Below are 16175 nucleotides of genomic sequence, written 5' to 3'. Positions count from 1 at the left end.
TGAAAGCTTCTTTAAATTTTCCCCGGGTAAAACAATTTTTTCTCTTTTTCTGGTGTTTCTGGAGGTTTTCACTAAAATAAAATTGTTTCATATATACCCCACAGCTGAACACTGTCTGGCTGTGTGGTGTTCCTTGAGGCTCAGGCAAGTGGAGTATGTATCTCAAGACTGAACCACAACTGTCACAGAAGTGGGTGTTCTGGGAATGCAGAGCTACCTTGAAGGAGCTGGCCTGTGACACTTCTACAGAAACACTCTGTTCAAAGGGTGCTTCTGCATCCTCTGCTCCACAGCAGTAACCTGAATGCAAATAAAAGCAGGTGAAGTACATGTTGACTCTAAGAATGGAGCAACACCATCACAAATGTTTGTCACATTGAGAAATGAGTCCATGGCATGCTTTTTAAGAAAGGAGTTAAAATTCAGTTGAGGAAGTTGCTACTGGGCATTACTACTAAGGCAAAAGAGTGGTAGAGTACTCACCAAAGAAAGGACATAAGAATGGGTGTATGTAACACAAAAAAGATAGATATGTTCTAATTTAGATTCATTCACACCTCTTATACCTATTTCTTTGGGTCAGCTCAACAAAAAATATTTTTTTCCTGTGCCTCAGAATTTTCGTAAATAGTTTATGTGTACCATGAGATGGAAAAGGTTGAAAATTGCTGGATTAATACAATGCAGTGCAATGAGGTCAAACACTGAGAGGGCTGAAGCCTAGGACAGCCACCTCCTGCATACTTCCCAAGCAGGGATCTAATCTGCAACCTGACCGGAAATTGAACCTGAAGTGCATGGGAGGATGCTCAACCAACTGAACCACACTGGGCTGCCAGAGTTACCATTTTATTTTTATTCATCTTTTTTCCACACCAGCCAGGGCCATACACCTTTCAAAAATATATATATTTATTTATTTCAAACAGAGGAACAGAGAGATGGAAACATCAATGATGAGAGAGAATCATCTATCTGCTGCTTCCTCCATGTCCCCTACTGGGGATTAAGCAGGCAACTTGATCATGTGTCCTGCCTGGGAATCCAACCGTGACCTGTTGGTTCATAGGTTGAGGCTCAACCACTGAGCCATGCCAGTCGGGCAGAAACATTTTTTTAAAATGAATTAAAAAGAAATTCTGGCCCTTGCTTGTGTAGCTAAGTTGGCTGAGCATCATCACATGCATCAAGAGGTCACTGGTTCAATTCCTTGTCCGGGCAAATGCCTGGGTTGTGGGCTTGATCCCCAGGGGCACCCAGGAGACAGCAGATTGGTGTTTTTGTGTCTCATCTATGTTTCTCTATCTCTCCCTCCCACGCCTTTGCTCTCTCTAGAACAATGAAAAAAACATCTCTGGGTGTGAATTAAAAAAAACAAAGAAACAGGTTCAAATTAGACGTTGTATGCAAGAAATTCACATCAGCTTTAACAAGGAAATGGGATGAAAGTGTAGAAATTAAAAAGAAAAAATCTATGCAAATGGAAGTCAAAAGAGAGTAACGTACACTTATAAGCAGCTATACTTATACTAGACAAAATAGGCTTTAACGCAAAACCTGTATAAAGAGATGAAGAGTCATTATATAATCATAAAGAAATTGATTCAGGTCCTGGCTAGGTAATGGTTGGTTAGAGCATCATCCTGATACACCCAGGTTGCAGGTTCGATCCTTTGGCAGGGTACATAAATGAACCAATGGAGCTTCTGGTCAAGATGGCTGCATAGATGAACACAGCACTAGGCTCCTCCCACAACCATATCAAAATTACACTTAAATTACAGAACTGCCATCATTCAGAATCACCTGAAATCTGGCTGAATGGAAGTACTACAAGAACAGAGTTAACCTTTAAAAGACGGCATTTAAATTCCGTAGTGGGGTCTCCCGGCCGGAGCTTTTTTGGGTATTTAAATTCAGCTCTGCAGGCATTTACTTTTTTGCCTCTATCTTATCTATTTTTTGAGTTATTTATGAAAAGTAAAAACATTTACAAAGAAAATGTATTGTAAAGTTATCTTTTAATATATGTTACTGATGTTAAAAAATGTAAAAATTACATTTACAATTTAAATTACATTTTTTCAATACAAAAAATAAACACTTCATTTTTTATTATTACATTTTCTTAACATTTCACTCTTGGAAATGGTCGTCAAAAAGTTCTTTTTATTCTAAATTAGTTTTTGTGTGAAATAATTTGAAACAGTTGTCTACACACAGGCCTACGTTGCACTTTGAGCATCGAAAAACCGTGCGACTTTCTTTGCCTCGAAGTGAGCATAAGCGGCATCTGGCTTTCTTTCCTCTCTCTATCCAGTGCTCATTATCTCTCGCATCAAGGCGAACGACGCTTGTTGACGCAGCAGCAGGCCGGCCTATCAGGCAATAAGTAGGTTGACTCTCCTCCCTAGCGGCCTCCAAAAGATTTCTCACGAGCACCAAACGAAAATCTCGATGGGTCAACTTGCTCCCTACAGAAACAAAGGCAATCCATGAATTTAGAATAGTCAGATCAAGGAGGTGAAAGAATAACTTTTTCGTCCACTTCCAAGTTCGTCTGCTAATGGAGTAACTATTAGCCATTCTGTCGGATTTATCAACGTAACCCATATGTTTGTTGTATTCTTTTATGACTCCAGGTTTCAGAGGTTTCCCCTGGCTATCACAGAAGTTCCCCTCTTCAGGTGGCACATGCATATTTGTCAACATATGGACATTTCTTTTATCTCTCCAAATAATCACCGTTAGATCTCGTCTGCATCTCACCTTCACATCTCCGCGTTTCATTTTCAATTTCTTGTCTTTGAATTCTTTCGGCAAACCAATTCGATTTGCTCTAACTGTCCCACAGCAATTTATTTTTATTTTCCTTAGGTCATCGAAAAGTTCAGGAGAAGAAAAAAAATTATCCATCATAAGCTTATGCCCCCTTCCTTCCACTCTTCTCGTCAAAGTTTTCACAGTCGCATGCGTAGCTGTTATGTCTTTTGCTGCGTTTTGCCTGTCCTTCTCCAGGTAAACAGTCATATCTACTGTATATCCCGCTGAGTCACACAACTTATAGATTTTTATTCCGAACCTCTTATGTTTTTTTGGAATGTACTGTTTGAAAATCACTCTGACTTCATCCACTGCTAGGTACTCTGAAGGCCTGTAAAGTTTAGAATATTTTTCAATGAGAACATCAAAAAGGTTTCTTATCTTCCAGAGTCTATCATAACTTTCATCATTCCTGTTTGGTTCATTCTCATTGTTTGTGAAATGTAAAAATCTAAGGATATGTAAGAACCTATCGCATGCCATTGCATTACCATAGAAAGGGGTGTAAAACTGTTCCAATCGTGCCCAATAGTCTTTTAGAGAATCTCTGATATCATGTCCCATTTGAATCACAATTGCCAAAAAAGTACACATTTCGGAGTATTTTATGTCAGGTTCCGGAGATGATCCAACTTCCTTTTTCTGTATAAACTGGGAGTAATATCTGTTTGTCTCAAGCACTAGCAGGTGAATAACTTCTTGAAAATAGAGGAAAAATACTGTCATGGGTGAGGAACTTGCTGTGATATTAGGAGCTTCATTTGCATTCAAACCCTTTTCACCACCGGAAAAAATGAATGGATGTTGAAATACGTAGCTCCTTGACTTTTTCACCCATTCCTTTGCCTGAGTTTGAGCTAAGTCTTGGTCGATGGTGCCGTCCTCTCCCTCGGAGCTGTCATTGTCGTCTGTAATATGTGCGTCGGAATTGCTGTCTGCGAAAAGTTCCTCCGTAATTTTACTCTCTTGTAATTTTCTTTTGCGATTCACGGTGATGTTAGAGTGGTTTTTTCCTGAATCAAAATGCAGCGAATAAATACAAAAATATATGCACACAAAGATTTTTATCCAAGTGAGGATTGCTTCGTGGAGAAAATTTTCAATTACGAAATGTAAGTAATACATACCGAAATAAATGGAGCAGCCGATAAAAAGCCAGCCAAAGAATCAGGAGAGTTTGAATAAATGCTTATAACACTCAGACAACTTTGAGGGAACTGTTCACCATCGAAGTTAGCAGGGGAACTAAAAAATCTTAGCCCAGAAGAGATAGCAACAGTGAGGGGAATCCAAGGCCTAAGCTTGTTGTTGTATCCTCCTAAGATAAGTAAGGGCCAGCTTGCACGTCAAAAGGGGCCTGTGTTGAGCGAGGGGAATCCAAGGCCAAAAGTTCGTTGTCAGATACTCATAAGGAAGTGCCAGCGCAGCGTGTCAAAAGGGGGAAGTGTTGAGCGAGGAGGGGAGTTCCAAGACAATGTTTGTTGTTATAGATACTGCCCAGAAAAAGGGGGGCGGGCTAGCAGGTCAAAAGGGACATTTGTTGAGAGATAAATAGTCCTGACATCATTACGCACTCCAACCATCATCAAAGAAGGAGCAAGAAATAACTCAAATGAAGTGGGAACGAAAGTTCCCATTCGGCCAGCGGGACCCACTCCTTGCCGGGAACAAAAGTTCCCTTTTGGGCGATAAAGGTTAAAGAAGAAGCCACATTGAGACTGCTAGATAGGGCACAGATGAAGAATGGGCTGGTCCCACACCCGTATGTGGTACATAAAAACTAGGAGGGAGATGTGGGCTGTGGAAGTACACCCTAAGGAGCAAGGGATCCCAGGCCCACACCAGACCCCTGGCCAAATTCTGCCTGAAAAAACCAGAGGGCACAGAGGCTGAGTGAAACAGAGGGCTGCTGGAGTCCCACGGAGTTCCTCTTAAAAGGCCCACACAGGGGCTTACTTGGACTTACCCCCCCCCCCCAAGTTTCACTGCTACAACAGCAACTAGAAAGGCACCACAGACAACAGAGGAGTCTGGTAGCAGGATGAGAGCTCAAAGCAGCTTTCTCCCACAAAGAACTGCTAGTAGAGGCCATTGGTTTTTCTGAGCCCTACCCCAGAGAGCCAGCAGGTGGGCTTCATATCTAAGACTCCATCCACCTGGCTCATACTGTTTGCCTTGCTCTTTTTTTTTGCCCCCAAAAAACTACATTTATTTAAAATTTTACAGGACCAAATTATATTTCTTAAGAAATCACAAGACAGTGTTGTGTGTGTGTGTGTGTGTGTGTGTAGTAAAATACAAAAAAAGGTATTGAAATGATACACATGGAGATTTTGGCACAGTAGTTGTACTGGGGGAGGGAGAAGTAGGGGATGAGACGCAGATGGAATTGTACTAATCTCTGGAAGTTCTCCCTCCCTTCATTTCCTTCCTTCTGCCCGCCTAGCTCTTCTGATTCCCTGAGGCAGCATCCCACCTAACTTTCACGGCTACCCAAGCTGTTTCCAGTGGCTTTTACGTACAAATAACCTGTCTTGTCTTATGCTTAAGATTTTCCTACAACTTCTCACACAAGAAGCATCTGGCCTTAGCAAGCCCCATACTTCTTGCTAAGTGGCCTGGAACAAGACAATGACTGCAATTCCTAGCAAAGGGTGGCGCTCAGAAATGTCAGATAAAAAAAGGAATCGAAAGAGGTACCATGGACCCGGACACACGGGCCTGGCCAGGCAGGGCAGGCCTGGGGAACGCACAGGCTCACTGCCATCCGCCCCGACGAGAGCGCAGTGCAGCAGGTGTTGGGGCTGCTGCAGACAGGACAGGGCAGCGCCACCCACCCGGCCCTGGAAACGCCGCCCACGAGGGAAGGAAGCAGCGCCCGGGGTCCCCGCCAGGACAGAGCGCCCCCTGGGGAAAGAAGGGTGCGCGGCCGCGCCTCGTGCAGTCGCCAGTCAGGCGGGGGTCTTACCCAGAGAGGCCGTCAGGGCGAAGTTCTCCAGCATCACGTCGTGGTACAGGCGCCTCTGGGCCTCGTCCAGGAGCCTCCACTCCTCCGCGGAGAAGTACACGGCCACGTCGGGGAAGGTCACGCGGCCCTGCGGGCGGGGCGGGCAGCGTCCGCGTCGTCCCCCGGAGCCTCGGGTCCCTCACCGCGCGTCCTCCAGCGCTCCCGCCCCAGGGCTCCCACCTCGGAGGGGACGCGGGCCCCGGGCGCTGGCGGCTGCCCGCCCCTCCCGGCTCCACGGCCGCGCTCGGCCCTCAGCTGCAGGCCCTGCGGACACCGCGGCGACACCCCGGCGGCCGCCGCGCCTGCGGGGCCTCCTCCCGCAAAGCTGCGCCCCCGAGTCTCAGACGGTGCCCGCTGGACGCAGCCCGAGGCGGGCTCCTGCTCCGCCTGCTCCCCACCCGGGGCCTCGGGCCGCCGCCTCCCGTCCGCCCTGCACCTTCCTCGCGGTCCGCACGCCCGGCCTGGGCCGCAGGGTCGGTGGGGAGGCCCCGGGGCGCGCACTCACCTCCGCCGGGCGCCTCCGCGCGGTCGCCGCCATCGGACTCTGGGGGCAATGGGCGGGAGCGAGGGGCGGCCCCGGGAACTGCGGTGCAGTCCGGGTCCTGGAGCGCGTTACCCCGGCAGCGTGGGAGCCTCAGACCCGCCTCTCTGGGCGCGACGGCTCTGGCCACGCCTCCGGAGTTCCCTCCCGGGGCCCCAATCCCTCGCTAGGGATCCCGGGAGTGGCGAAGTGGCTCTTCCGGAGGAGACCGGAAGTCCCTCTCCAGGCGCCCGCACGCACTAAATGCCCCGAGGACCTGCCAATGGCTCTTCAGGGAGGTTTCCGATCGCGTGGCCTCCTGGGTAATGTAGTTCCTAGCGCTCCAGAGGTAACAGGGAAAGCGTTCCCTTCAGCCCCACCCACAGCATTGACTGCAGGGCACCAGGAGCGGAGGACCCAAAAGGTGCCTGGATCAATGGGCGGAGGGGCTTGGCTGGTTTTTAGAGGAGGAGGAGAGACATTAGTTTAGACTCCAAGCAAGTCAGCCTACTCCCAGACGATGAAACGTTCTTAGATACGCCAGACCTATTTACGTAAATACTATATGGTTCCATAGTCATTCACACATAAAATGCGTCCCCACAGCTTGAAACATTCTTACTGCTCTTCAAATGTGTGTAGCCTGAAGCATTGCTCAGTGTCCTGTCATTGTTTGGTCAGAAAAAGGTAGAGCGGTGAGCGAAGGACTGTTAAGCTGCCCCGAAGCAGGCGAACAGGCTGGAGCTCGGGCTCTGGTTCCACCTGAAAACTATCTTGCCTCTGTCAGTCTGACAGTGACTGTGTGCTACCCACTGATAACAGTTTTATTAGTATTGTGATTCTTAGTGTATATCCTAAGGTACATTCAGTTCCCTTTAGCAATCTTACGTGTATCTCAACCAGAGAGCAACTTATTTTTTAATAAGAATTTATTTATTTTTTATTTTTTTTTAGTTTTATGAATACTAAAAACTGAAGAGCAGGCACAGAGATTCCCCCTATATCTCTGCCACCAACACCTGCAGTATGTCTGTCATCATCACACAAAGACTAACTTACATACAGTTCACTCTTCCTGTTGTACATTCAACTTGTTTGGAGACACTGATTGTAAACAAAAATTTCATCACACTGTCCTGAAAAATCAAAAGGAGGTTTTCTGTTGTTCCTTTTCCTCAATCGAGGATACTTTTTCCCCATTGATTTTGAGAAAGTAGAAGAAAAGGAGAAGGGAGAGGAAGGATATCAAGGTGAGAAAGAATCATCAACCCTGCCACCAAGATAGGTGTCGACTTCAAATCCAGGCTCTAACCACTCAGCCAAAATGGCCAGTGCTAAAAGGTAATTTATTATAAGACTTGCAAATCAGGCAACATAGCCTTGAGTAGAAACAGAAGACATGCTGCAAGTTGGGGAAAATGGGGCAGGGTTTTTGAAGATCCACATCAAGGGGGTGACAATTAGAGAAATGGGTTGCTAGGGAAATGAGTTCACAAACTTACATCATTCATTTTCTGATGGGTGGGGTCAACTAAACATTCTATATCTCCTAAAATTCATAGCATCCAGGCTTCAAATGAGGAACAGAAAGCCCTGCAATCTTTCCTAGAAGGTTGTTGGCAGGAATGCATATTTGGCAAAAACCAGTGAGCTCTATTTTGCCATATAATGTTCCCATGAAAAACACAAAGTTCGATATCCCCAGAAAAAATTTCAGCCTTCACACTTGTAGAGTCAAAATCTGTTTATAAACACCACACACAGTAAGTAAAACACCGAAAATGAAAGAGAAATTATACAGTACAGACTTAAACACTACTGAACACACCAAAGAAATATGCAGCAAACAGTTCAGGTTGGTGATTTGGAAGCTGAACAAATTCATGTAAGAACATGGACCTCCAGCCAGACTCATGTGATATTCTCTGAGCCAGCAGTGGGTGGGTTCCTGCCCAATGTGATCTCCAAAGAGCTCAGATTACTCCTAATTTCTTCCAATAAATGAGAGAACAGAAGTCAGTCTCCTTGAGCACAACTAGGAAGGTAATGGACACAAAAGGTGGGGACCTGCCCTGTGGTAGAATGAAATGTCTTTGACAACAGAAAATGGAAAAGAGCACTGGGCAGGTTAGAAATTGCAACATAGACACACATTCTTCCCACATAACCTAAACTTAAGGTGAATTCCCCAACTTTGATAGCTGGACATATGAGATTGAATTCAGACAGATGGCTTCCCATGGCTTCTTCCAGAGTCATTATAATAAAAAATAAAACTGCACATTTCCTTGCAGGTCTAAAATCTTTCTCTTGTGTAAATTCTATAATAAGGTAAAATCTTTGGTAAAACGATTTGCCACATGCCATGCACTCATAAGGCCTTTTCTCCTGAGTGAACTCTCGGGTACTGAGAAACTGTTAAGCTATAGGTAAAAGATTTTTCACATTTGCTACACCATAAGGCGCTCAGCCTATTGAAATGTCAGATAACAACAAACACCATAGACACTGGTTAAACATTTCATATATTCACTATACTCATAAGACATTTTACCAATGTCATCTAAGATATTAGGGATTTCCAACATTTTAGCAATCAAATGCATTTCTCCACCATGAACTATCCAGTGTTAATTGGACTAGAAGTATCCTTAAACAACTTCTGATATTCTATACAACCCTGAGGCTTTTATCTTGTGTGAACTCGCTGGTGTACAAGAAGGTGATGTCTCTGGATAAAAGATTTACCACATACACTGCACACATAAGGCCTTTCTCCTGTGTGAGTTCTTCGATGTCGAATGAGTGCTGAGCTCTTGGGAAAAGATTTCCCACAGTCGCTACACTCGTAAGGCCTTAACCCAGTGTGAACACTCTGATGATAATGAAGGCCAGAGCTGGATGAAAAACATTTTCCACATTCCCTACATTGATAAGGCTTTTCTCCAGTGTGAACTCTACAGTGTTCAATGAGGTAAGAATTGGCTCTAAAGGATTTCCCACATTCAGTACATTTATAAAGCTTTTTGCTTGTGTGAAGTCTCTGATGATCACGAAGGGCATAACAAGAGGTAAAAGATTTCCCACATTCACAGCACTCATAAGGACCATCTCCACTGTGAACTCCCTGATGATAACGGAGGTTCCTCCTAGTGGCAAAAGATATCCCACATATATGGCACACATAAGGCCTTTCTCCTGTGTGAACTCTTAGGTGTATGAGGAAGTAACATTTTTGAATAAAGGACTTTCCACATTCACTGCACTCATAAGGCCTTTCTCCTGTATGAATTCTCTGATGATTTCTGAGGTTAAAACCAGAGGCAAAAGATTTCCCACATTCACTGCAATGATATGGCCTTTCTCCTGTGTGAACTCTTTGGTGTGTAATAAGGTGATGCCTTTGGATAAAGGATTTCCCGCATTCAATGCATTCGTAAGGTCTTTCTCCTGTATGAACTCTCTGATGGTTACTAAGGTTGGAAACAGCTGAAAAAGATTTCCCACATTTACTACACTGATAAGGCAATTCTCCTGTGTGAACTCTCTGGTGCAAAAGGAAGTGATGTCTTTGAATAAACGATTTCCCACAGTCACTGCACTCAAAAGGTCTTTCTCCAGTGTGTACCCTCTGATGATTACTAAGGTTGGAAACAGATAAAAAAGTTTTTTCACATTGACTGCACTGATAAGGCCTTTCACCAGTGTGAACTTTTTTATGATAACGAAAGGCTGAGCTAGAGGTAAAACATTTAGGACATTCACTACACTGATAAGGCCTTTCACCTGTGTGAACTCTCAGATGTTGAATGAGATTGGACTTTTGGCTATAAGATTTCCCACATTCACTGCACACATAAGGCGTTTTTCCAGTGTGAACTCTCAGATGGTAATGAAGGCCCGGGTGAGAGGTAAAAGACTTACCACATTCACTACACTCATAAGACTTAGAATCATTGTGAACACTCTCATGATAAAGAAGGCCAGGGCGAGAGGTAAAAGATTTCCCACATTTACTACATTCATAAGACTTTCGTCCACTATGAACTAAGATGTGCTGAGTGAGGTAAGATTGACAGCTAAAGGATTTCCAACAGTCACTGCACTCATAAGGCCTTTCTCCTGTGTGCACTCTCTGGTGTAGAATGAGTACTGAACTCCTGGGGAAGGATTTCCTACATTGACTGCACTGAAAAGGCCTTTCTCCCATATGTACCCTCTGGTGTAGGGTAAGTACTGAACCACTGGTAAAGGTTTTCCCACACTCACTGCATTCATGAGGCCTTTCTCCAGTGTGAACTCTCCAATGTAAAATGAGGTAAAATTTTCTTCTAAAGGATTTCCCACAATGTGTGCACTCATAACGCCTTTCCCCAGAGGGAGCTGTCCGTTGTCGAATAAGGATGCATTTACGGCCAAAAGATTGTGCACATTCACGGCACCACTCACATTTTTTTCCATTATGACTTCTCCAGGGATAAATGAAGACCAATTTTTGGTTAAAGGACTTCCCACATTTTCCACACTTGTACTGCCTTGACCCACATTGAATTCTTCGATGCTGACTGAGGGTTGAGGTTTGCCTAAAAGACTTCCCACATTCACCACACACAAGCAGCTTTCCATTTGTGTGAACTCTCTGGTGAACAATTAATGAGGACTGATATCTGAATGTTTTCCCACATTCACGGTGCACAACACACTGTCTTCCAGTGTGGACTTCCAGGTCCCGAGCATGTGTTTGTCTGGGGCTGAAGGCATTCTTATATTCTCCCCTGGTGAAATGACTTTTTCTGTTTTGTATAGTTGCGCACCACTGGGTGATTCTGTTCGCCTCCTCCCTGGTATGAGTTGTCTGCTGCTGGACATGTTCTGAGGTGGCCAGGAAGTCCTTCCCAACTTCATCACAGGTAAAAGGCTTCTCTGAAACATGAAAATTATAGCTCTTCAAAAGCAGGGCCCTGTCCACAGTGCTTCTGAAGGGTTTCTCTGCCAGGTGCTGTTTCTGGTGTTTTTGGAAGTTTGCACTAAAATACAATTGTTTCATAAATTCCTCACACCTGAACACTGTCTGTGTGTGTGGTGTTTCTTGGTGCTCAGTCAACTGGAATATGTCTCTCAAGACTGGACCACAGCTCTCACAGAATTGGGTCTTCAGGGAAGACAAAGGTGCCTTGGAGGTGCTGGCCTGTGATAGTCCTAAACAAACACTCTGTTCAAAGGGTGCTGTCATATCCTCAGCTCCACAGCAGCAACCTGAACACAAATAAATACTAATGAAGTACACGTTGACTATAAGAATGGGCAATGGCATCATAAATGTGCATCAGTTATATCTAGAAATGAGTCTGTGGGATGCTTTTTTATTTTAAATATATTTTTTTATTGATTTCAGAGAGAGGGAGGGAGAGAGAGAGAGAGAAACATCAATGATGAGAGAGAGTCACTGATCGGATGCCTCGTCCAAATAGGGAATAAGCTACCTGACAGTGGCCTTGGCAATCATTTTTTTTATATGACCCCAGAAGTATAGGAGGAAATAAAATCTAAAATATTCCAACTGGCATGGCTCAGTGGTTGAGCATCTACTAATGATCCATGAGATGGCAGTTCAATTCCCAGTCAGGGCACACACCCGGGTTGTGGGCCGATCCCCAGCGGGGAGCGTGGAGGTGGAACCAACCAACGACTGTCTCATCATTGATGTTTCTATCTCTCTCTCCCTCTCCCTTCCACTCTCTGAAATCAATAAAGATATATATTTTAAAAATCTAAAGTAACCAATTGCAACTACATCAAACTAAAATGTTTGTGCACAGAAAAGGAAAAAGTCCAACAAAATAAAACGGCAATATACAGAATGGGAATAAATATCTGCAAGCCGGGTATCTAATAGGGGGAAACATTTCTAAAATATAAAGTACACATACAGCAAAAGAACAATAGGATTAAAATATGTTCAAAAGATCTGATTAAGTAGTTAACAGGTTAGTTTTAATGAAAAATTGCTCGTCCTCACTAATCATCACAAAAATGTAAATTCAAACCACAATTTGTCCCTGAGTGAGGATTAAAAAAAAACAACTATGATGAGATATCACCTCATACACGTTAGAAGGTTTTCACCCACAAAACAGGTAAATGTTAGCAAAGTGTAGAGAAAGGAATGCTTGTACACTGTTGGTGGGAATGTAAATTCCTAAAAGCATTATGAAAAAGAGCATGGAAATACCTCAAAAAATGGAAAGTAGAGCTACTGTGTGAATCCGCAATCCCACTTCTTAGAATATACCCCAAGGAAATGAAATCAGAATATGGAAGAGATGCCTGCACTCTCATGTTCGCCACACCACTCTCGTACAGAATGCACAAAATACAAAAACAATATAAATGTCCATCCATGAATGACTGGATAAAAAGGAGGTAGTACAAACACACAAACACACACACAGGGAATATTATTCAGCCTTAAAAAAGAGGAAACTTTGCCCTCCACCCGAAAAAAAATTTTTTTAAAAATTAAAAAAAGAAAAGGAAGAAAACATCCTGCCATATGCAACGACCTGAATAAACCTGGAGGGCATTTTCCTAAATGAAATAAGCCAGTCACAGAAAGATAAATACTGGCCCTGGCCAAAGTGGCTCAGTGGTAAGCATCAGCCAGGGCACTGAAGGGTTGACGGTTCAATTCCCGGTCAAGGGCAGGTACCTGCTTTGCAGGTTTGATCCCAGGCCCCCTCCCTCCCTCCCTTCCACTCTCTCTAAAAATCAATGGAAAACATACCCAAGGGTGAGGATTACCGAAAAACAAAAAAGAAAACTAATAAAGATAAATACGGCATGATATCACTTGGATGTGGAATTTAAAGAACAGTTGAACTCACAGAAACAATAGAATGTCAGGGAAGTGGGAAGGGGGAAATGGGGAGTTATTGATGAAAAAGTACAAACTTTCAGTTATAAGATGAGTAAGTTCTGAGGATCTAATAATATAAAACAGGATGACAATACTTAATAATACTGTATTTTATAATAAAAAGTTAATGGGAGAATATATCTTAACTGCTATTACCAAAAGAAAAAAGCGATTGTATCAGTTGAAGGAAGTGTTCATTAAATTGATTATGGAAACTATTTCACAACATACACACATATGAAATCATAACAATGTACAACTTAAACATATGCCATTTTACAAATCAGCAACAGTGGAATAAAAAGAAACAAACAAAAAAGAGATGTAAGAAAACTTTTAAAACCCTGCAAAAGGGTCTTGAAAAACAACCCATGGTCTACATAAGTGGAAATGTCAGATAAAGGAAGGAATCAAAAGAGGTACCACGGACCCGGACACACGCACCCGGCCAGGCAGGGCAGGCCTGGGGAACGCACAGGCTCACTGCCACCCACCCCGACGAGAGCGCAGTGCAGCAGGTGTCCGCACACAGGACGGGGCCGCGCCACCCACCCGGCCCTGGAAGCGCGGCCCGCGAGGGAAGGAAGCAGCGCCCGGGGTCCCCGCCAGGACAGAGCGCCCCCTGGGGAAAGGAGGGTGCGCGGCCGCGCGCCTCGTGCAGTCGCCAGTCAGGCGGGGGTCTTACCCAGAGAGGCCGTCAGGGCGAAGTTCTCCAGCATCACGTCGTGGTACAGGCGCCTCTGGGCCTCGTCCAGGAGCCTCCACTCCTCCGCGGAGAAGTACACGGCCACGTCGGGGAAGGTCACGCGGCCCTGCGGGCGGGGCGGGCAGCGTCCGCGTCGTCCCCCGGAGCCTCGGGTCCCTCACCGCGCGTCCTCCAGCGCTCCCGCCCCAGGGCTCCCACCTCGGAGGGGACGCGGGCCCCGGGCGCTGGCGGCTGCCCGCCCCTCCCGGCTCCACGGCCGCGCTCGGCCCTCAGCTGCAGGCCCTGCGGACACCGCGGCGCCACCCCGGCGGCCGCCGCGCCTGCGGGGCCTCCTCCCGCAAAGCTGCGCCCCCGAGTCTCAGACGGTGCCCGCTGGACGCAGCCCGAGGCGGGCTCCTGCTCCGCCTGCTCCCCACCCGGGGCCTCGGGCCGCCAGCTCGCGCCGCCGCCGCCCGCGCGCAGCCCGCACCCGCTGCCTCCCCGAGCCCGTTCCGGCAGCGCCAGGGGCGCGGCACCCGCACCCACGGGGCCCCGGATGCGCCGCCATCGGCCGGCTCCCCGGCCGGGAAAGGCCCCGACGGCGGCTCCGCGGTCCTGCCTCCTGCCCTCACCTTCGCCTCCCCACCGGGCGCCACCCCGGGGACTTCAGACACCGACAGGCCCGTCCACGCCGCGCGGGCCCCGCCGCTGCCGCCTCCCGTCCGCCCTGCACCTTCCTCGCGGGCCGCCCGCCGGGCCTGGGCCGCAGGGTCGGTGGGGAGGCCCCGGGGCGCACTCACCTCCGCCGGGCGCCTCCGCGCGGCCGCCGCCATCGGACTGGGGGCGACGGGCGGGAGCGAGGCGGCGGCCCGGGCAGCACGATCTGGTCCCGACCCCGGCGCGGGTCCCCGGCGGTCGTGCCGAGCGTCGCACCCGCGTCCGTGCGGCGGAGACACGGTTCCTTCGCGCCCTCTCAATCCCGGTCCCTCCGAGTGGCGGACGCCGGCGGATTGAAGAGTGCGGGCCACGCGGACAGCGAGCGTCCCGCCCCGGTGATGACGTCACCGGGAGCCGCCCGCAGCGGCCTCTCATTGGCCCGCCCCGCGCACGGGCTGCTGGGCCGTGGAGTTCCCAGGGCTCTCGGGCTGCAAGGGCAGGTCCAGCAGCCGGGCTGCTGTTGGTTCGTTTCTGGACAATCCTGCCAAAGTGCAGGTTCTATCCTTTTATTGTTTATATTTTGAATCCTTCTCTTCAGTCCTAACCTGAGGGTATGTTTTATTAATTCACATATATTTTAAATTTACTTCAGCTAGAGAGGGAGAGCGAGACAGGGAAACCTCAGTTGGCGGCCTGCACACCCCTATGGGGACCGAGCAGAAGCCGGGCCAGGCACCCACCGGCAGCCGAACCTCCGACCTCCTGGGGCCGGGCCGTCCCCGAACCGACTGAGCAACACCAGCCCGGCAACTCTCCTCCTGTTTAGAGCAGGTTGCAAAACTGCCATTTATCTCAATCCATTGAGGTTTCCGCTTTCTGGCAACTGGACCAACTAAACTCACAAAAATTATCTGCAGGTGTGAATGTTTTCTTACGTGGACCCTCTGGTTAAAGCCCAAAGCTAACAGAGAGGCACGTCAGTTACTAGGTAGCGTCAGGATGAGCTCTGCCTGACAAATGGTGCTGTGACGTCCACTGACTTGAAGACTAGTTATGTTTATTTTGAACACATACACGTGATGTGCTTTATCTCCTTAGCTAGATACAGGGGTGAGGGTTGTCTGTGTTTGGAATTTCTTAGTGGATTGTCATGCACATCAAACTCTGGCTAAATGGTTATGTCCTAACAAAATTGCTTCTGTCTCTACTAGCTCTGTAGAGAGGATTTCTGGGCTAAGAAAATATTTTGTTTGCACTTCCAAGAGTCAACATCACACACCTCAAGCACCCATCTCTCCAAAAGGGATGGGCTCTAACAGTGTTGCAGAGAGCAGTAAGGAAGACCTCCTTACTAAGAGCACGATAGGCAAGGATGGCCCCTGTGGGAATTCCTTTCCGGGAAGCAGGGGGTGTAGAATATGTTTTTAAAGATAAACTGAAGTACATTAAAATTCTGAAGGCTTTACTTGAGCAAACATCCGTTCCAGACAGATAGCAGCAAACCAGACTAGGGGAAAGGCTTTCCTTAAGCAGAAAGGAGGTAAAGCAAGGAAATTATTTGATTGGC

General features: G+C 46.9%; 1 protein-coding gene and 1 long non-coding RNA gene across 3 annotated transcripts; both read right to left on the bottom strand.

The window, feature by feature from the left end:
- Nucleotides 1-2097: 2097 nt before the first annotated feature.
- Nucleotides 2098-6501, bottom strand: LOC308548427. The gene is made up of 3 exons (XR_013997602.1): nucleotides 6336-6501; nucleotides 5792-5918; nucleotides 2098-3836 (listed from the first exon to the last, which is right to left on the bottom strand). It is a non-coding gene; the product is annotated as an uncharacterized lncRNA (long non-coding RNA).
- Nucleotides 6502-8080: 1579 nt separating this feature from the next.
- On the bottom strand, nucleotides 8081-14986 carry LOC308548390 (uncharacterized protein). Of its 2 annotated transcripts, XM_081119819.1 has the most exons (3): nucleotides 14752-14986; nucleotides 13952-14078; nucleotides 8081-11606 (listed from the first exon to the last, which is right to left on the bottom strand). In XM_081119819.1, the coding sequence occupies exons 1-3, from the start codon at nucleotides 14782-14784 to the stop codon at nucleotides 9040-9042; spliced, it is 2727 nt and encodes a 908-aa protein (XP_080975945.1). In that variant the 5' UTR covers nucleotides 14785-14986; the 3' UTR covers nucleotides 8081-9039. The 2 variants fall into 2 exon arrangements, with proteins under 2 accessions (XP_080975945.1, XP_080975946.1); XM_081119820.1 differs by lacking the exons at nucleotides 13952-14078; nucleotides 14752-14986 and adding an exon at nucleotides 12583-12645 and having other exon boundaries at nucleotides 8087-11606.
- Between the last annotated feature and the right edge of the window lie 1189 nt (nucleotides 14987-16175).

This window comes from Miniopterus schreibersii, assembly GCF_964146895.1.
Source record: "Miniopterus schreibersii genome assembly, chromosome: 18".
Taxonomy (NCBI): domain Eukaryota; kingdom Metazoa; phylum Chordata; class Mammalia; order Chiroptera; family Miniopteridae; genus Miniopterus; species Miniopterus schreibersii.
The sequence above is the reverse complement of the archived record's forward strand: the minus strand, read 5'-3'. Positions and strand labels throughout refer to the sequence as shown.

Coding starts and splice junctions, on each gene's coding strand:
- LOC308548390 (XM_081119819.1), bottom strand. CDS start 14,784: ATGGCGGCGGCCGCGCGGAGGCGCCCGGCGGAG. Junction 14,079..14,751: donor CGCGGAGGCGCCCGGCGGAG/GTGAGTGCGCCC, acceptor CCCCGCCCGCAG/GGCCGCGTGACCTTCCCCGA. Junction 11,607..13,951: donor CGCCCTGACGGCCTCTCTGG/GTAAGACCCCCG, acceptor ATTTGTGTTCAG/GTTGCTGCTGTGGAGCTGAG.